Source organism: Gossypium raimondii, chromosome 1 (assembly GCF_025698545.1).
Source record: "Gossypium raimondii isolate GPD5lz chromosome 1, ASM2569854v1, whole genome shotgun sequence".
Classification (NCBI taxonomy): domain Eukaryota; kingdom Viridiplantae; phylum Streptophyta; class Magnoliopsida; order Malvales; family Malvaceae; genus Gossypium; species Gossypium raimondii.
The window spans coordinates 47,436,135-47,458,659 of NC_068565.1; the positions used below are offsets into that span (position 1 = coordinate 47,436,135).

The 22,525-nt window shown below is 29.6% G+C and overlaps 2 protein-coding genes across 2 annotated transcripts; both read right to left on the reverse strand.

The window, feature by feature from the left end:
* Nucleotides 1–3,235: 3,235 nt before the first annotated feature.
* LOC105786170 (probable calcium-binding protein CML44) lies at nucleotides 3,236–4,077 on the reverse strand. Its single transcript, XM_012612506.2, has one exon. It carries the CDS (start codon nucleotides 3,954–3,956, stop codon nucleotides 3,432–3,434), a length of 525 nt encoding a protein of 174 aa, XP_012467960.1. The 5' UTR covers nucleotides 3,957–4,077; the 3' UTR covers nucleotides 3,236–3,431.
* A 5,870-nt stretch (nucleotides 4,078–9,947) lies between these two features.
* On the reverse strand, nucleotides 9,948–16,288 carry LOC105786171 (agamous-like MADS-box protein MADS9). The gene is made up of 7 exons (XM_012612507.2): nucleotides 16,055–16,288; nucleotides 15,875–15,941; nucleotides 15,357–15,418; nucleotides 15,168–15,267; nucleotides 14,970–14,999; nucleotides 14,743–14,787; nucleotides 9,948–10,359 (listed from the first exon to the last, which is right to left on the reverse strand). The coding sequence occupies exons 1-7, from the start codon at nucleotides 16,240–16,242 to the stop codon at nucleotides 10,222–10,224; spliced, it is 630 nt and encodes a 209-aa protein (XP_012467961.1). The 5' UTR covers nucleotides 16,243–16,288; the 3' UTR covers nucleotides 9,948–10,221.
* Nucleotides 16,289–22,525: the final 6,237 nt, after the last annotated feature.

A 22,525-nucleotide genomic window follows, 5' to 3' on the forward strand; every position in this document is an offset into this window, starting at 1 on the left:
ATTACTTTAATTTTAAATCTAATTAGTTATTTTTTTGACATATTTATTTTTAAATATAGTATTATTTTAGTATTTAATCTTAACATTGTTTTAAATTTCTCATTAGTATTTTTTAATATATAATATACTATTATTTTAAATTACCATTAATATTATTTAAATTTATCATGCATCATAGTTTAAAATTTATCAGATACTATAGTTTTAAACTTATCATAGATTATTATTTAGATGCATTATGTATTCATATTTTTAAGTTATCATATGCTATTATTTTAAAATTACTATGTATTATTATTTAAAGATATCATATTCTTTTTATGTTTTGTAAATTCAATATAATTTGTATATTTTAGGGTTTTATTTTATATTGTATTTTGAAATTTACTTTTATGTATTTCTTTGTTTTAAAAGACCTATATAATAATATATATTTTACAATGTTATATTATATATACCTATATAATTTCCTTCCTTCACGTTATTTTTTTTTACTTTTCAAAACTTGTTGTGTTTTTGTTGTATTAATTTGCTTGGAGCTTCGTTTAAGATTAGTTTTTAGTTCAAGAGCTTTTAATATTAAAGTTATTATTTGTATATAATGTGAGATTATTGCTCTTAGGTGTATTGTATTACTTATTTGTATTTGCTAATTATTCGTAGTTCATTAGAATGCATTCTTGTTTACAAATCATTCCTTAGTATTGTACATTATTCCACTGCGCTTTATTCGCTCAAAAGATTGCGTTTAATATGGTTTAAATTTTGAAATCCTTTTCCTAGATATTACAATACTAGGTGTTCACGATCCTCGAGAGAATTGTGCCCTAACTTACTGGGCTTCAATTCTTCTCAATGAATTTAGATAGCCAAGTGTTTTTTTTTTGTTAAAACCATACAATTTCAAAATAAAGCATGTGAGATTTCAAGATGTTGGATCCTAACTTATTGGATGTGACATTTTGTCATCTTGATTTCAAAATGAAGGCAATATTTGGTGTTTAGAAATTTTAAGGAATTTAGTCCTAACTTACTGGGTTCTGATTTCCCCATTAACCTAGACAATCAAATATCCTTCTCAAAATATATGAATTTTTAAAATTTAAAGAAGACTAATCTAACTTCAAAAATTGAACCGCTGCACTCTAACTCACTGAGTGTGACGATTTATTTCTTTGAAATAGATACGTCTTATTATCCCATTCAATTATTTAGGTTTTTATTTCATAAGATCGTATTTTAAAATCTTTTCAAAGTTTCGACACAAAGACATTAAACAATCAATTCGGTACCAATTTTGGGCGTTACGAGGGTGCTAACCCTTCCTCGTACGTAACCAACTCCCGAACTTATTTTCTCAAATTTTGCAGACCAAAATCATTTTTAATGGTGAACCGGTCACACCTTAATAAAAGATCGGTGGCGACTCCCATTTTATTTTCAAAGTCGATCTCCATTTTTCAATTTTTAAAAAATGGTTTCGACATCTAGGATGTTTATTTTGATATGATTTGGAGGTGTACATTTGATTGTGTTTCGAATTGGTTAAATGAATGATTTTTTTTAGTTGCTTAATGTCTAAGCTTGCAGGGAATGGTAAACTTATTGTTTAAGGTACATTTTGAGTCCGCACGGCTAGCACACGGTCTGGCACACGGGCGTGTGGCTTGGCCGTGTGACCCAAGTCAGAGAGTTACACGGGTACAGACACGAGCTAGGACACGGTTGTGTGTCCCTAATTCAAATGCCCACACGGCCTGAGACACGGGCGTGTCTCCTGACCATGTGAGCCCTGCAACTTTGAAAATTTTTAATATTTTTTGAAAAATTTCTTTGAGTTTCCGAATTAGTCTCGATTTGTTTCTAACATGTATTTTGGATCTCAAGGGCTCGAATAAGGGACAGTATGTATGAGTTTAATTGGTTTTTGACCTGAATATATTATGATAAGAAATGTTTGTAATTTATGTTTGTTTGATTGATAAGCTTCTATAATGCTCTAAAACCCTATTCCGGCGACGGATATGGGTTAGGGGTGTTACATAAAATGCCTAAAGTGAAACTGTGAGATTAAAATTAGTGGTGAGATATTGGATTCAATCAAAACGGTGGCAAGAGATAATTTAATGTAAAAAAAGAAAATAACTATTAAAAACATTAAATTAAAACGTATATAATAAAAAATAATTTATTTGTTATTTGTAAAATTAATAAATAATTAAAGTATATTAAAGAATATATTAAATAATTATTTTATTAATGATTTTTATTATTCATGTAATATTTGTTTTATTATTTATACTTTTATAATAAAAATACGTATTTAATTATTATATTTTTTGAAGTTATAAGAAAATAAATTTTATATATTTATTATGTAAAAAATTATATATTTATTTCTTAATTAATACATAAACCAATTTTTTAAAAAAATCTAAAAATTCTATGAAAAACAAAAATAAAATAAAGGACCAACATGTAAATAGCAATTTTGATTGAGCTGCTGTTTTTCTGATTGTAGCCTTAACCTGGTTATAAATTGGATGGACAGTGGTGGTCTACGGATACTAGTCCATCGTAATTGTTTCTTCCAACTTTCATTATAATTTTGTAAGCTTTAAAGTTGAGTGATCAAAACATAAATTTATTAATAAAATAATAATCTTAGGTGTGATTTACCCTTTTTTTACCTTTAACTCATTTAAGTTTGTTCATATTATTATTTTATATGTATTTTTAAAATATAACCTTTTAATTTAATATCTAATAATTATAGATATCTTAACCATCATATATACTTTTTCCATTTATTAAAATTTTAAAATTAAATAATTGAATATATTTTTAATATTTATATTATGTCTTTATATATTTAATTTTCATGTCATATGCATAACATAATATATAAAAGAAAAGAAAAGTAATATATTAAAAACCAGAAAATGAGGTAAGATAAGTTCAGGTCAAGTTTTGGTTTTAAGTATTAGAGCTCGAGTTCCGTTCAAATTTTATGAAGATTTATTTATTTTTACTTAAATTCATTTTCTAAGTCTAATATTTTTATCTTAACCTTGTCAAAATTTAGATGAATTTTCAAACTTGAACGAATATCTCGATCCATAAAACAATTCTATCAAAAACCATTGAGCCCAGAACAAAGAAACTCTTGTACTTCTCATGCTCAAACTTGTTTCTAATATTTTTCATAAAAATTAAAAAGTATATAAAATTTAAATTGCAACCAACAACCAACACTGCATTGTAAATATCAAACTAGATGATAAAATATTACAAGGTTATAGTTGGATCTGAAAAACACCATAGATATAAAGTTTTATTTTTTGCTTAATACAGTAGAGCTGCCAGCAATTAGTTCTCAAAAGAAAACAAGGCTGATAATTGTGTTCATGACATTGATGAACCCCTTGGAATTAAGAAACGGAACGTAGCATCATGTTTTTGAATTCTTCAAAATCAATCATACCATCCAAGTTGGTGTCATAGAAGCAAATCATGTTCCTGCAATCTTTGCCATTCTTTTCATCCCATAAACCAAGTCTTACCAACACGCTTTGAAGCTCCTCACATGAAATGAAGCCATCACCATTCAAGTCAAACACCTTGAATGCCTTGGCAAGGTCACTGTCTCCATGATCATCATCATCATCATCATCATCACCGCCACCATGAACCATCCTTATTTCTTCTTCCTCCTCCTCATCATCAAAGGCTGCCTCAATCTTGGTGTTGTGGTTGGAGATGGAATCATAGAAGAACAAGAATTCTTCAAAGCCAAGACAAGGTTTTCCCACTAAGGACTCCAATTCTTCAAGGCTAAACTGGACTCCGATTCTCTCAAGCAACCAATTAAGCTCCTCCAGGCTAACCAAGCCATCCCCATTCTTGTCAAGCTTCTCGAAAATCCGTCGCAAGTCGTTCTTGCTAAGGGGAGACATGTTGTCAAAGGGAAAATCACCATTAACATGAAATGCTTGAAGCTTGGTATTTCTGTGTATCAACCAGTTATGATGAAAGCAGAGTGGCGGGTGTGTTGCTATTTATAATGCAAATTATTGGGTAACGAAGCTTGCAAGAAGTTTCCTAAGGAAAATTATGGAAGGAAAGATATATATATATATATTTCCTGAGAAGTTAAATTTTCATTTTTCTTTTAAATGTGGTCTTCATTCATCTAAGTCCTTTTCCTTGTCTTTATTTTGCTACTGGCTGAAACACTTGTCATTAATGGGAGAAAATTCTAGTCCCAAATTTTGGATCTTGTACAAATATCGATCATATATTTGTTTTTATACTAGAAATTCATTTTAAAAAATTGTTGGAGATAAGTTTGCTGTATATTACCTTTTGAGTTTGACTCATATCTGGAAATAAAAATCATATCGAATCGTATAAGGAAGTAAAAATCTTTATTTGGTATTCATTATTAAGGCTAGAAATGAGAAAAGAATATTTATTTTTATCTATCTATACCTACTATATATTTACAATTTAGTTGAGTTATTGTCCCCAGTGGATTTTAGGATATAATCGGTTTTTGGGAAAGTGTTCGGTCTTTGTTGTTGAGCTGTGGTAAATCTTGGATGGTTTGCTCTTGCTTTAGAAGCAAGGACATGATAGGGTCTTCATCCAATCAGATAATCTCGAGGTAGTCAAAGTTTCGAATAATTTTTGAACTAACAAGAATGTTGTTTTTTATTGTGTTCATTATATTACTAAATTGACATTAAAAATAATTTATTAAAATGTTACTAATTAATAATTTTACGAAGATAATCAAAAGGAAATGATAGAATATATTTTTGCTATATCAATTAAAAAGGCAACATCTTTATTTACGTTAACGATTTAACGACCATGACCAAAACAGAAATGACGAAAAATTAATAAAAAAATAAAAATTTTTATAATTAGATGACCAAAATAGAAAAATAGTAATAACTGAATCACTAATATATTTATTGATTGATTGGAGGAGAGATAAGTATGGTTGAATATTGACTATCTGACAATAACGTAGAATCGTTCATCATTATATGTAGTACAAATAATGTGCCAAAAAGGATTTGTCTTCAACATGTTGTAATGAAGGGCATAATTATTTGTATAAAAATACATTGTTGACTTTTAATTTAATTGATATAAATACAATGGTAGAATCATTATGGCCTTTTTAATTTAGGCTTTTTATAATTTATAAAGTTTTAAATTAATAATAATAAAATTATATTTTGACTCTCTAAAAATAAAAATTTAATTTAACCTTTTAAAAATTATAAAGATATAGACTATTAAAATGATAAAATTACATTTTTACTATTGTAAAAATATAAATTTAATTTTCGCCTTCAAATTTGACTCCGTCACTATATAAGTATTGTTGTCAATGTAAGAGAAAGTGAATTCGAGTACGACAAAGCGCATTATCCTCCGGGTTGTGAATAGTTCTTATTAAAAAAATATTGGTGGAAAATATTGCAATATTATTGTTTATAGGTCCAAGATGAAACACGTGTCTTCAGCAAAAGGAAAAAGGATGAAACACGTGTCTACACCACGCAACATTTAATTATTCCGGCTATGGTCGGTTTGTCACCTATTAATTAATGGAGTTAATATTATGCTGGAAACATCAAATTCCACAGAAAAATAAAAATAAAAATAAAAGACGAGCCTTTTTAAAAAATAAATCTACTATACAAAAACAAGTGAGATTTCTTCAATCAAAGTTGATATTTTATAATGTATCTTTCAATTGTATTAAAAATTAAATAAATAAGATATATATCAAAATTTTAATTATGTTATGTACTAAATAATTACCCAAAATATTTTATTTGAATAAACATATTTAAATTTAATATTTTTCTTAATTTTATACCGAAGTTTTATTTATTTATTTATTTATTTTGTGTATGCTTGACGCATTTTCTTAATTTGGCAACTAAGTTCTTTTTTAATTTAGTATATGAATTTGTCATTTTTTTCTTAATTTGATACTTAAGTTTTTTCATGTTCAATTTGGTACTTAAGCTTCTCAAATGTTATATAAACTACTCCAATATATTAACAATATTTTTTTTTGAAGTAACAAAATAATCAATTTATGATCTACATGTGATGAAAAGATGGATTTTCTTTCTTTTTTTGTGTTTTAAATATTCAATTGCTTTTAGTTTAATTAATTAATTAATTTTAATTTAATTTAACATAATAATTTTTTGGGGGTTTAAAACTCCATTATTAAGCACAGCTTAAATAAAAGAAAATTTAAACACAGATTTCCTCTAGTACTGATGATATTTTTTAGAATTGAGGGCTTCGTGAAAATCAAATCGTGCTTTAAGCACGAGGTCCCTCTTTAATCGTCCCTACCACTGATGGTCAAAGTAATATCAGCTCATATGAAAAGTGAGATTTGAGCATATTGTTTAGTAAATTAGAGAAAACTCCAAAAAAAATATAATCATTCCTACCATTATATTTCATATCATCTATCACATGTTGCCATGTTGGTCATATATTAGCAATTTTTGTTCCCTCATGAAAAACTTCCCTCATGAAAAACTAACATCGTTCATATTTTGGAGTAATTTGTATAGTATTTGAGAAGTTTAGATAACAAATTAGACCAAAAAATCTAACGTGTGAAATTAGGAAAAAGTGTTAAGTTAAGGTATCAAATTGGACAAAAAGAAGTTTAGGTACCAAATTGGGATAAGTGTCAAGTTTAGGTATGTGACATCTTATACTCGACCCAATTGTTGGATCCGAATATAAAATGCCACATTCTGTTGCCGAAGCAACTTACTTTTCTATCTTACTTTATCAAAATGGAAACGAAGTAGTAAAATTATTTTATAAAAATTTCGGCAACGCTTTTGCCAATTTTACGTAAAAACCCTTGTAAAAATTAGATTTCACAATATATCCACATTCAAATCATTTCCCAGATCAATTCTCAATAGTTCGATTTCTCATAACATACCAATAAACTAGATTTCTACGCTTTGCTATTTCATTAAAACATTAGTTATAAAGTACAAGCCTAGGTACATAGCAAAACATAGAAAAAATGTTTAGATTCAGTTTACAACACAATATTATATATATACAAGCCTAGGTACATGTCATTTATATAAATTATAAAGTAAACTTTTCACCAACATTGTTTGAGCTGATCTTTGGATGCTACTTGAACGACCTACCGAACATAACCAGCTGCACACAGAAAAATAGACAAACCATACGCTGAATACTTTTTATACTCAGTGGTGCTCATATCATATAAATCATTACATGAGTATTGAATATAAATTACTTGATAGAAATAAATCAAAAACATGATTATAAATATCATTAATAACATCACAATAAAAGAAAATTCTACTATTAATAAACTTTAATATTACGATATTGACAAACCGAGAAAAAAATAAGTTTTTTTAATCAAATTCAAAATCGTGTAATTAATTTAATTCGCACAATATGAAAATTCAAATAAATTCAACTTTTGTTTTTGCTTTTATTTTAATTTAGACCCTGTACTAAAGTTTAGTTCATAATCAGATATACGAATCTGTCACCTCGAGTTGTTCAACAACAGTGGCTATCAGAGTAGTCCACGACCCTCTAGGAATTGGGACTGCCCACGACCCTCCAGGAATTGGGGCTAACAATAATAAAAACTTCCCAATTTGTCATTTCCTCCCTCGACCCTCTGGGAATTGGAGAGATCTAAATCCTCTAATATAGAGACTCTATGACATGCCAACTATATCTGATTTAGTCTAACTTAGTGTAGCGAGGTAAAAACCAAGTTTCATGATCCGTTTCAATTCAATTTCATTTTAGTTTCATTTCATATTCAATCATATATCACCTAATTTAAAATTGGACTTCCCATTCAAAACATATTAAACATTTTCTTGTTCAATAATCTAAAATCATAATACTCAAATTCAAATTATAACCATGAAGTTACTAATTTAATCATTTGAAAAGTATAGTCTTCATCTCAAAATATAATTTTAGAAATATTAACTAAATTATTCAAACTCATCCAAAACTCATAAAAACAAAATAAAATAAAATAACGAGTCATAGTAAATTAAATATTCTAAAGCTTTATGTAATGAAAATAAGATATTTGCACAAACCTAAGTTTCAATCACTTTGCTCATTCTCTTCGCCTTTCTCCTTCAAGATGCTTGCTTCGTTTTTAGCTATAATAGGAGCAATTCAATACGAAACAATGTCATTTATCCATTCTAATACTAAAACTAATAAAAACAAACTTAAATATGCATTGTTAATCAAGTTGATAACTTAAGTTTCTTAGTCCGAAATTCGTATATCTTTTGACTCGATTATCCGTTTTCAATTCCGTCTTCACTAGAATACTCATTGGTTCACAAGTTATCATTTAGCACCAATATTACACAAAGTGGCTAAGGTTCTCTACTTCCCCTTCACCATGGCCAAATGCACCAAGTAAACTTTCCATCCATTTTTATTTCTTCTTCACACTTCTAACAAGCTAGAGTTCATCTTCTAATCATTTTCTATCAAAAAATGTACCTATTTCACTTAAGTTTTCTAAGCTTCCATCAATGTCCTTTAATGGCAACTTTCAATATACTTGATAAAAAAAAAACTATTGATATATATATGTAAAATAAGCTTCAAAAATTCAAAATCTATGAAAAATTTGAAGAAAAACCATTCCTTATACTTGAATTTAAAGGAAAATGATGATATAATTTTTCCCAAACTTTCGTGAATAATAAAGTAAAGAAACAAAATATTAATATTTTAAATAAAATATTAAATAATAAGTGTTTAATAAAATATTATTTAAAAGCAATCATGAAACCATTGATTTTTTTATGTAATGGTAAAATTTCCATTAAGTCTTTTCCATCAAAATAAAATAGGATAATTGTACTTTATAATCTCTATACTTTCTCAACATATTCAGTTTAGCCTCGAACTTGATACCGAATTTTAACTTAACCACGTACTCCTACTAATAGTTCTCTATGTTTTCATGTATGATAGTTCCTCTAAAAACTATTACAAGTTTTTGTACTACTATTTATTTATAAATCACTTATTTAAGGACTTTTATCATAAATATTCTTATTTTTTTAAAGTGAGGATATTACAAGGCACCAAATTGAACAAAAAAGTTTAGATATCAAATTAAAAAATATGTCAAGTTCGGATACCAAATAGTATATTAGGCCTTGATATAAATATTAATTTGATTTTTAAGCTTAAAAATCCTTAGTAAAAAATAAATTAAGTCTTTAAGAAAAATGTGTTTAATTGAGCCTTCAGTGACAAAAAAAAATTCAATTGAACTCCTTCATTAACAAAAATTATCCTTGACCAATTTGATTCTTAACCAATGCTGACATGACTAATGAAAGCAATAAGAAGCTAACACATGGTTTGCATTTTTTAATAAAAAGCACGTCTGCATATATCTAAAAATAAAAATAATAAAACTTATTTAAAAATATAAAAATTGCACGTAAAAAGGAAGCTGAACAAATAGATATCCAAGCTTATTAGAATCTAGACATATATATGTTCAAGTTCATTATAAATGTGGTTGAAAATACAATAAAAATTGTGTGATTTTCATATCTTGCTCTTTTTGACACAATGTCTAAAATTACCCATAGTCTCTCAACCCATAAATAAGAGGATAAGTCGCTTTAACAACTCAAGTCCACGTGCTCTTACATTATTAACAATACCCATACTAAGCTAAGACTCAATGAATCATTCAAGGCAAAATTTTAATACTTCACCAGATTTTTTAAAACTATCCTGTTAAGAACTTCCTTAACACTCTAAAGGACATTATCCCATTTAAAATCAAAAGAAATTTGTAAGAAAAAATAAAAATAGGAACAATATTGAAAATCAAAGTAAAGAATTGATTTGCTAGCAAGCAGAAATACCAGTCTATAGTTTCATAAAGACACTGAGAATAGATACAGCAATATAAAACAAGTTCATAGTTGGGACTGCAATACAACTTAGAAATTATTACAAGAGGTAAATATGCATGAGTTTAAGCTCATATCACATCCCTGGAATTAAATACTCAGATAAAATGTTATCATATTATCACCAGAAAGCAAGCTTGAGAGAATTTCAGGCTTCAGCATGCCCCAATCCACAGTGTTATTACATTCTCTCTTGTAAGTTTGGCTGCATTGGCTGCACTTGGAAGGTGGAAGACATCTGTGAGTTGTAGTCCCGGGCTCGCTGGTATCCATGATCCATCTGCTCTCTTGCACTTTCATAAGCGACTTGTTGTTGATTCTGCAAAATATTAATTAAAAGAGAGATTATACATGTGCGTTATGGAATCAGACTATATTGATGATGATGATGATGATGATGATGATGATGATGAGTTTATGACTAAAACATGAATAACATTATATTGGAATAGGCATGCATGTTTATATTTATATACTATTATCTAGGACTAGCAACATTTACATTATTATTTATTACAATACAGGGATAAAATAGAGGAAATCGCTGATCTACCAAAGATCCTTGCTAGCCTTAAGGGCTTTCAACTGGTTAAAGGAGAAAAGTTTTCCCTTTTGTATGCTCCCCATAGGCTTATGTCAACTCAACAAGGTGCTGCCGTATGCATTGTGCTTTTTTAGCTCTTTTGCTGCAGCATACTTGGCTGGGTGGAAAGAAAATTAGAAAGATCAAAAACGAGCTTTCCTATTTCTTTCCACTCACTTTTCTTTCCTACCAAGCAAATTCAAAATTTAGTTATTTTTTCATTTTTCTATTCATTCCTTTCATCCATCCACTTTTTCACCAACCAAGCACACCCTAAAAGCTAAAATGATATAGCATTGAGCAATTGAGCAATCCCAACATATGGGAACCAAGACCACTTTTTTCCGTTATTATTCATGGATAAATTATACATGAACTTTGATTGAATATGTAATGTTATCTGTGACTTTTGGTTTTGTGCAATTGTATACATGAAAATTTGATTTTAGTTCAATTTTCATAAATCACTAACACTATTATCAATGAGATACATTTTAAATTTACCTTCTTGCATAGATAAACAATTATATTTACTCAAAATAAAAATAAGTGAAAACATCTTTACTTATAAATGTTTACAATTGACTTGAAATAAAACATCTTTACTTATAAAACATCTTTACTCAAAATAAAAATAAGTGAAAACATCTTTACTTATAAATGTTTACAATTGACTTGAAATTAAAAAAAAAACAAAACTAAAATATACTATTAACTTTTTTCTTGAGCGAAAATAAAAACACAATTTAATCAAAACTAAAATTTTATGTATATAATTCATCAATTTAAAATTTATATATCACATTGCACATGAATCAAAATTGATGTGTAAATTTGAGATTTAATGCTTCATGAAAATTAGCATAGGTCGACTAGTAAATATAGACCACACTTGCTATAACCAAATTAATTGGGATAAATATTAAATTTGTACATGAACTTTAGTCCAACGTGTAATTTTAGGCATGAACTTTAATTTGGTGCAATTATATATATGAAACTTGAATTGTGATTCATATGTATACATAAAACCTTAATTTTGACTCAGTTGTACATATTTAAAGAAATGAATATATACATTTATTTTTATATTGAATTAATATAACTGTCAGTATATGCAATATATATATCAATCTAAAATGGTGCTAATTCGATAAGTTGCTAGTGATTTGTAAAAACTGAATCAAATCAAAATTTTATGTATGAAATCGCACAAAATCAAAGTTTATGTATGACATTACACATTAAATCAAAGTTTATGAATAGTTTTGATATTTATCCCAAATTAATTTGATTAAAGTTGAAACTGGCTGATTGAGCGGGATGACCTAACATTTCTGCCCTCCTCAATCAGTAACTTATTATACTAGAATGAACTGTTGGACCAATAATCATGATATATTTGATCCAAAACCAGAATAAATCTTAAAAAAATCCACATGCTATTTGAGATATTCCTATATATTACTTCTTTCCTTTTTTTATAGCTTCTTTAATTACATGCAAAAATTAAAGCCAAAACTTTCAAGTTATGATCACTCTTTCCTTCCCACTCCATTAATACATACTATATGCTTTTTTGTTGATACAAGACTTTATGATGGAGAATGAGGAGGGTTATCGTGGTGGTATTGAAAGCCATTGAGGGTTTTTTTTTAAGTATTTGGTGAAGTATGCGCAGAATATCAGTAATAATGAGTGCTTGGCCTTCTTTTGGTGTTGAAGAGGAGCTTCTATATAAGGTTTTGAGCCCTCTTTTGTGTCCCTTGAATAAAGACCATACCGTCTAAGCCTAGAAGTTAAGTGGCAGTTGGTCAGATTGAGGGGTGCCTAAGTTGACTTGATATGGCTAGTAGATGGTATTAGGAAATGATGGACGGACAAGAACTGGTCACCTCGAAAGGAACTTAACGTTATGAAGTGGCCTTCTCCGAGGCTACTAATTGGTTAGGTTGCTGTAGCGATGTATGTTGTGCCGAGAAGAAATCATAGCAACATTTAATTTGGTGTTTTTATGGTCATTTCCTTAATTTCCACTTGATGTTTTAGTGAGTTTTGTCAGCTTTTCACATGGCATTTGTTGATTGGTGCAGTTAGTGATGTATTTAATGTGTTTTGATTGCTACATGCTTGTTATAACAGTTGATGAGCTTTTTGTCACTTGGTTTTCCTACCTAGATAACTACAAGTTTTAAAGCTTTTTTTTTTCTTCTATTTTTTGTTTTTGCTTTCTTGTTTTATAGTTGTTCCACCGATTGACACAAACCCTCCTTGGAGGATCCTGATGTTTTGATAGAAAGCAGTGTTTGTGAGTGTTGTGCCAGATCGAAGGAGGTGGAGGTTGTCAGTATCAAGTTATCACATTACAAGTATGATTTTATAATAGTTCTCACAAGTTAGTAATGCTTCGGCAGGCACTTTTTCTTTCCCCTTTACTTATTTTAAGCAAGGTTTCATCTATAGTTGAATCTTTGGCTTGTTGTTGTGCTATCAGACTAGGAGATTGCTCTAGGTCAATTGGCGGGGTGTGCTTGGCATCTTTTGATGGCTTTCTTTTTAAAATATAATAAGTGTGAATCACCTCATGCTAGTAATTTTAAAAATTTATTTACTCTCAAAATTTCCAATGAGAAGAAAAGTTGAGAAATATGTTGCTTTGTGATATGAGGTAATTCACTTTTGGGTTTAGTTTGAGGCAACTTACATATGGACAAGTTAGGAGATGAGTTTCCTTTTCCTACTTCCTACAAGGATTGTTCTTATACTCCTGATATGGATGCTCAAGAGTTTGTCACAAGTTGAGCGATCTCTTGATCATGGTCATTTTTGGAGGTTATATTTGAACAAAAGAAGTTTGAATGGCGTGATAGCAAATGAACTTATCTCATGATTTAGCCTTAGGAAGGAGTGGCTAATAGGTGATCGGGATCCTATAACTTAAAATGTTGCTTGACAAAGGTGATCAGGATCCTATAGCTTAAAATGTTGCTTGACAAAGTCATCAATCCTACGCTGCCAAACCATTCATTTTAGATAAGGTCATATAATTTCAAACAAAGTTTGCATGTTGGACGATTTCGCCAAGCATCCTTTTTGCCAAAAGATCCTAACCACCCCCCTCCGTAGAGCTAAGTCACAAGTATAAATCAAAATGCTACTTGAAATAAGGAAGATCGTCTGCTCCCACGTAATTCAAAATTCTTTCATTCAAACAGAACCTCTAATAATGACTTAAAGTCAAACACAATACTAATTGACCTAGCACAATCTCGTAATCTGATAGCACACACCCTGTTTGATAGCACAACAGAAACAACAAATCAAACTCTACTTCAAATGAGTAAAGAGGAAGGAAAAATTAGTTCTCATCTGTCGAAGCATCACTCAACTTGTCCTACTTGTAATGAGGTAACTTGGTATCCTCAACGCTAACATGGCTTCAACCTCTACCTTTTCGACTTGGAAAAACACTCCCAAACACCACTTTATATGGAAGCATTAGTCTCCCAATAAAACGAGATTTATGTACTAATGGAACAATATTGACTTTTAACTTTTTCTCAACAATGGGGCAGATAAAATATCAAACGTCTCTATGATTTCTTCTCTCCACAACCTACTTTCGTTCTAAGAATTTTAGAGAAGGCTAATTATTGGCAATTGTTATACCCTATAAAGACCTTGCCTAGCGACCCTCGCCAAAGAAAAACAAAACTTAATAAGGAAGGCCATCAGATCTTAAACAAATTTCTTAAGAAGACAAGCACTTGTGTTCATCATTTCCCAATACCAACTCCTCAACACAAAACTATGCCTTGACTAGTTACATTAAATAAACTCAGACACCCATAAATCTAATCAACCGTGGCCCTATTCTTAGGGCTTAAAAGTAAGTTCTCTATTCAACGGATCCAAAAAAGCCCCCCACAGAAGACCCCAAAACCTTAGGGTCTCCTCCGCCAAAAACCAAGCACTCATTATTACCTATACTCTATGGATACTTCGTTAGTGGCTCTCGGTATTATCACAATGTAAATCACCTGTAACTTCATTATCAGACCTTGCATCAATAGTTTTCTTGAAGTAAAGGGTTAAAGATGTTTGGAAGAGAATAAATACCAGAATGAAACTGAGCTGTTTGTAGTCCTCCTCCAGGAATTTAGTCTGAGAGAAGCACACCATAAAGTTAGGAAAATAAAAGCTTCACTACTTAAAGAAAATATATTTGGGCGTGTCGAATAAGCAAATCAACAGTAATTCTAATATTATATCATCTATTAAGAACCAATAATAAAAAAAAGGAAAGAAAAACAGTAAGCTACTTGTAATTAATACTGTATACATACATTTTTCCATGTCTTATCAAGGACATCCATCTGTACGAAAGAAAAAGAAAAGAGAGATTGATAAGCTTTAACTCAAAGATATATATATATATTTTCCTTCAAAAAAAAAGAAGATATATATATGTGTGTGTGTATTTAGTGATGTTGAAGGAAAAATAGAGTACTGTTATGTAAGTAATTAAGGCAAAATCCACTATCCTGTTTGCCACGAACATAGGTAAGCCCATTTTCAAGGGCATCCTCTATGGCCATCAGCTCCTTGTAAGGCAAAGAGGTGATATCCTCCCCTTTCAAATGCCTGTAGAAAAATACTTCAACAACTAAGACACAATATAACATAGATCCCAAAGAAACATATCATAGATGGACAAGTGTAGACATATATACCTCAGTTCAATCTGCATGTTATCGTTCTCTTTCTTGATTCTATCAATTTCATTGCTGAGATTCTGCAGAGTTTTTGTTTTAAGAGAAGAAAAATTATCTCTCACAAATCACAAGAAAAATCATATTTAGATATGAGCTTATAATAAATATGTTGGTTAAATTTGTGGTTTAGACCAAGAAACCCTAGAGCTACCATCATGAACTAGGTAGATCTTACATTGAGATCTGTTACATCCATTATTGTTTTGTGCCTTTAAACTAACTCCCATATAGTTACTTTAATTTTTACAAAGGAAAGGAAGGTGGAGAATAACATTTAGTACTAGATCTGTTCATAGATGTTATATATATATATATATATGCTTGAGAGATAAAGGTCTAAATTACTAGATCAATTCATCCCACTTTTATTGAGAAAGAAAATAAATATATATTATCCCACTTGTGGATCCATTTAAGGAATTCATAGTTCATATGGAAGAAAACTCAGAAAAAACAAAGAAAAGAAACAAACTTGCCTCATGTTTAGCATCCCATAACTTCTTCCCGGAAGTCTTCTGATATTGGTCCAAAATATCGACCAAACTTCACCATATTAGGATTTTTATTTTTTTTCAAAAAACAGAAAACCAATCAAGAAGAAAGTACAGAAAAAGGGTGAGAAAAAGCAAGGAGGAAATAAAGGTTGATTATTATACTTAGTAGAAGGGCTGCAATACTCGTGCATCTTGCCAGAACTACCGAAGATAATAAGAGAAACTTTAGCATCACACAGTATAGTAATCTCTTTAGCTTTCTTCATAATCCCATTCCTTCTCTTTGAATAAGTAACCTGCCTGTTACTTGAGTTCTCAATCCTCTTGATCTCAATCTTCCCCCTCCCCATCTTTCTTTTTCTTTTTCTTTTCTTTTTTTTTTTTTTGTTGGTGCAGAAAATGAGGTTTGAAGAGAGACAAGTCATAAAGAGTAAAAAGTAACAGGGAAACATTCTATTTCAGGTTTGGAAGACAGGGAACTTTCGAAGTGTGATAGTAGGGACATGTTTGTTTCAGGGTTTTTGACAAGGCCAAGCCATTTGCCTTTAAAAAACAAATACAAATCTGCTATTTTTTTTTTCTTTTGTTGAAAAGAAATAACGATCTTTTGTGAGATTAGGTTTAACCTTGTTAACCATTGGTCAGTATGAGCCTCCATGAGACTACAGCTAGTCATATAGTAATAGGTTAAGGAAAGCGTTTAGGGTTAGGGTTTTTGAAAATGGAAATTTAGACCAGGCTCGTAGGTAAACAACGAGGAGAAGGGAACAACAAAGAATTTTGTAGGATGGCTATGTTTGACACGCAAAATGATATTTGTTTTGGCTGTTTTAAAATAAATTATTTTAAATTTTATATAATTAATATGAATAATTATTATTAAAGGTAATTACAGTAAATAAAATATTTCAACATGGATCCAAACTTAATTAAAATAATTAAATTAAATTTAAATTAAGTTAGAGATAATATTAAATATTTATATGAACAAAGTACAGATAGGACTAAAACCTCAGACATGAAAATTCACGTGGCCGAACTCCAGTTATAGACCCCAAAACAAATATGAGAAGTACCAAAAAAATTGAATAGGGATGAGTTATACTAATATTTTTATCTTTAATATAAATCATTTTCATTTTCCAATAGTTACATTATATTATTATATATTTAGATAAGTACAAATATAAAAATTTAAAATATAATATATTATAAATTTGAAAATTGAATCATGCCTTTAACGTTGAATTCCATTGTTGAGTATGACCTCCCAAATATATGCTAAATTATAATTGCAAACTCTGTCACTTTCTAATATAACAATTACGATATATAAGTTAAAGTAAAACAATTTTATAATTCAAGTTATAGAAATTATTTTATTAGAATTTCCTTTTTAAAATGAGATATTTTGGATTTGAATCCATTTTTATTCAATTAATTTTGGAACATATTTGAATTATTATTTTCTTATGGATGAGCGTTTTCCTCAAGTGCGATATATTTAATTTTCTTTTTATTTTACGTTGCAGTATCTAATTTCACTGTCACCGCTGTTTTTACACTAACTGCATGTACATGCACCATCCATCCAATGGGCCCTGAATTTAGATTTTGGTCGGTGTTAATAAAAATCATAAGATTAAGATTATAAAGATCGGTAGAGAGTATGAAATACAACAAATTATAGGGTTGAGGGCTTAACCCACAATTTACCCGCTAGTGTGAAAAACAAATTAACAAACAGCTCTTTCATATTTTATTTTAAGAATGACTTTGACCGCCAACCACTTAAGCTAGGAAAAAGCAAAAACATGCAGTTTGACCACCGCCGGCCAAAATAGATGGTTCAATAACCAACCAAACCCTTTATAACATCAGGTCCAATATGTCCAAACGCCATTGTTTTACACATTATCAACATGGGGGACTCCCACCTTCCTGTAAGGAACTCAGTGCTGCCAAACACTCACCAGTCTTTTCGGTATTGGAATTAGCCAGCACCTTAAAGAGACCTCCATTTTTGAGTTACGAAATCTACTCAGAGTTTGTAAGGGTAGTCTCATCTCACCACACATGGTTATTTAGCACCAGGATACGCTCACTAGTGTGGACAAATAACAGAGAAAACTGATGTTTGTAGCTTTGGTCATGAGCGAGAGAAAGTACTTGACACGTCAAATTCATCATATTTGTTGAAACGTGGAAGAAATTTTGGATGAATCAATATATAAGAGAAAAAAGGGCCTAAAGGGGTGATGGAAAGGTTTGGTCGGGTTGGGATTCTTTGCGCTCATGGAAAATTGTGGAGGCTCTCAAGATGTTAGAGGGTGATATTGATATTCCTAAGTTACCAGACAGACCATTGCCCCTCGCTCATGAGTCCTTCACCTCATCTTTGGGAAGTAATGCATCTAAAAGTAATAATATCCCAACATTATGTCACTATTGTTATTGTGTCGTCGCTGTTTTTTTCATGCAATAATTGGGCTTACAGCTGCGATTATAAGTCCATTATATCTTGAGCATGTTCATAGTATTAGGTTCTAGTATGAGCTTCTTAATACCAGCTTAGTATGAGGTACAACTTCCTTAATAAGTTATTGGTTTTAGAAATATTTTAACATTTTAAGTAATATTTTATGTAATAAGTAATTTTATCATGATTTACAAATTACTTAATTTCTTCTTAGAAACTTTTAATGTTTTATGTATGAAGTAATTAAGTAATTCGTAAATAAGAAATTACTAAATCATAGGAAATTACTTAGTACATGAAAAATTTTGTTTTTCTATTTGTCTTGGATGGATGAAAATAATATCTATTTTATCAAACCCAAGATGCAATCACTTCTTGAAACTTAACTTGTCAATAAAAACTTAAAACTTCTCGATCTAATGAGACATATCTATGGAATTTAAGATTTGAACATATTAACTAAGAAATGGTCATTAAACTTGTGAAAGATAGAACTTTAAACTCGCTTAAAAAGATGTATCTTCCACAATGTGAATATTGCTTAGAAGCTAAAATGACCAATAGGCTGCTCAATTCTAAGAACTTGTGCATACTGATGTATGCGACCTCATGAACATCAGTGCACAAAGAGGCTAGGATTATTGCATATTCTTCATAGATGATTATTCCATATATGGATATATGGATATGCTTACCTATACACAGCAATAGTGAAACTTTTTGTAACAACCCAATTTATAGGATTATTGATTGGATGCTCCTGACAATGGTCTGGGTGAGATGAGGCTACTTCTTCATCAGCCGGGGACATTTTATTTTGAAGGAGATTTCAGGTTGCTTGTGGTCCTTGTTGTTGTTGCAGTTGTTCTTGCATTATTTTCAATTATTCTTAGAGTTCAAAGATTTTCTTGGAGTTAGAAATGGGTTGGGTGTAGTTTGATCCTCGGGTGTAGGGTAAAGTGAAATTCTTGATGTTGGTGGAGAAGTTATTTTCGGGGGTCGCTATAGTATTTCCACCGAGGAGAGGGTTCCTTTGATTGTATGGGTCTGACAGATTGTAAGATTGATTACTAGGTGGAAGATAATTAGTAATAGTTGGAAGGTTTTCTTGATTTAAAGATTGGTTGCGAGTAGGTCGACGCTTATTGCACCAATTATTAATGTAAAGTTGTAGGAGGGGAAAAGGGATCTAAGAAGAGGGCTATTGAAGAAGGTTCACATAAAATTCCCTTTGTGTCAAAATCGTAGAGGAGAAGGAGATAGTCCCTCTCCTTGGTAAGTGGGAATGAATATATACATACTCCTTGGACAGTCTTATCAATTCATAGGAGATTAGTCATGTTAGGACTTGTTTCCTAAGTCGCGTGTGACCTAAGACCTTCAAAGTTTGTATGAAAAATCATATATACCAAAGCTAAATCTTAAAATTTCCTTAGTATTTTTAAAATAATTTAGTAATTTATATGTTTTCATATTCAAATTTAAATATATCAACATATTTAATTAATTAATTAATTAATTTGTTTTACAATACTGAAATTTATAAAATTAAAATTTAATCTATATGTTTAAAAATATGCATTACATTTTTCTAATTAAAGTACAATTTTATAAACTATGATTAAATTTAGTTTTAGAAAGCTGTTTTAAAAATTTTAATATTAGAATTGATATGTGCATATTAGTATGAAATGTACATAGATTGCCAGTGAGTTACCATGTCAACATTGTTAGCAAATAATGTTTTAGTCAACATTTTCGTTAAAAAAGCGATTTGACTCTTTCTAAAAGTTGAGCACCAAATTTAATTAAAATAAAAAATAAGGGTCAAATTAACTAAAAATATAGATATTAAAGGCTAAATTTAACATTATACCTTATAAAATAGATTAATTTACTACCGAATTTAATCTTTTTCTCTAGTAAGAGCCTATAGTTTTACTTTCTTAATAAATGATAGCGTATTTAACAAAGGAAAAAAGTTTTAATGTTATTGACAAACAGGAATTAAAATGAATTTTAATGTTAAATTACATTTTGTTAAAAATTATAAACATTATTAATTAAAAATAGGACTCATTGATTATTTTAATATTATAATTGGCGAGGTGTCTATTAAAGAAAAATGTAAACCCTTCCCATTAGAAAATTACCATATTTGAGTATGTATTTGTAATAATATATATTATATGATATCCAGGTTGTTTTTAGAACTGACTGATCAATCAGACCAAAGAACCAATCAAAATATCAATTTTGATGAGGCGGTGTCGATTAGTAGGTAGAGTGTTTCTATTGGAGGAGTGTTAATTAAGGGACTTGAATGCAAACTGGTTGTAGGCTTATACGATGAGCTTCGATAAAGAACCAATTTTTAAAACTGAGACAAGAGTGATATTGGAAGGCCTTTTCATAGTCTGGGAGAAAGGGTTCAGAAAGGTTGAAGTAGAGAGTGATAATGTACTATAGAATTAATCTTGTCTAGTGGAGGAGCCAATAGTAACTTAGTGGAATTAAGGTTATTGCATCAGTTGCTGCGTCGAAAATAAGAGTTACGAGTTCGACATATTTTGAGGGATCAAAACGGGGTCGCGGATTATATGATTAAATGTGCCGACATAGAAAATTCTTTGCTCCATTTGTTTGTAGTTTCACTAGATTTGGTTAGAGAATTGTTGATTGAAAATTGGATCTAAATCCTTTTAATTTATGAATTGATTTTTGTTTAATACGATTTTTTTAAATAAAAATAAAAAATTTTATCGAATTAAATTGGAATAAAAAATTAGTATGTTGATAAAGCAATCGAGTTGATTTGTGGTAATTCCTTGATTTTCATTCGTTCATGTCGTCAGAAGGCAATCAAATCACTACTAAACTTGATTTCTTATACAAATAATTACTTGATGTGAAAAAACATAAAATAGTAGAGTAAGAGATTGGGAATCCCCCCAATTATGGGAGATTCTTCTCTAAAAAACTCACTTTTCAACTCTCTAAACTCCATAATTACCCTAAGCAGAGTGGGAACGACACCCAAAGAGACAAAATTTACTATACTAACAACTCTTCCCGGCCCTACCACTCACGAGGACCTCCTAAAGCCTTCCGCTTGTCCTCCCTTCACTTGTCACCACCACCGCATAACTTCCATCTCTCATCACGGATTTACATTTTTATTACCTTTTATGCATATAATAATAATAATAATAATATAGAGTTATCTAACTTGAATTTCGTTTGATTCGATTTAAAAAATTCAATTTATAACTCACTTGTTAAAAGAAAATAAGGAGGCAAATAGAGGATTTGTGGGGTGAAGGATCGAGGGTCATGTCGCACAAATTGAATTCGTATAAAACTATATTTCTTCTATTAGTTATTAATGAATTTTTTCTTCTCTATCCGTGATTTTTTCAATAGAAATTTTTCATGTAAAATCTACATATTCATATTTTTCCTATTATTATTATCGACGTTTAATATAACACTTCCATTCTTTTTGAAGAATTTAGATTGATTTGTAATTTTTAGTTTATATATAATATTTGTCATTGTGGAAGAATAAATAATAGTAGACTACAGATTCTTAGTGCTTGAAATGATACATTAATTCTATAATAATTATTTTGATCTACAATTTTAGCATTCTTATTATTTACCTTGAAATTGAAGCTAATATTGTTCACTAACAAGTTTACTTTACTAATCAGTTTTGGCTAATAATTACTTCAATAAATATAGCTTTTACATGATAAAACATATAAAGGTATTCATTAAATTATGAATAAATTTTGTTTTGATAATTTAATTAAAAAATTTATAATTTAGTTACTAAATTATTCAAAAATTATTATTTAAGTTATTTGATTATTAATTTTAAAGGAAAAAAAATTCACCAGCAAGCTTCAAGAGACAATTAAACGATTGGTATAGTAGATTAGTATCCATCAACAAGTAGAAGAGCATACCTTAGATCCAAGGCAATATGACGGTCATTGTCGGAGATTGGGGAACAAAAGCTATTAGAATTTTGGTTCGTAAATTTTTGGTATCTAAAGTTGTTTCATAAAATAAATAAAAAACTAATTGTAAAAGAAGAGGAAAGAAAACTTTCGATTGGTGCAAGGAATGCAAACAAAGAAAGCCATATA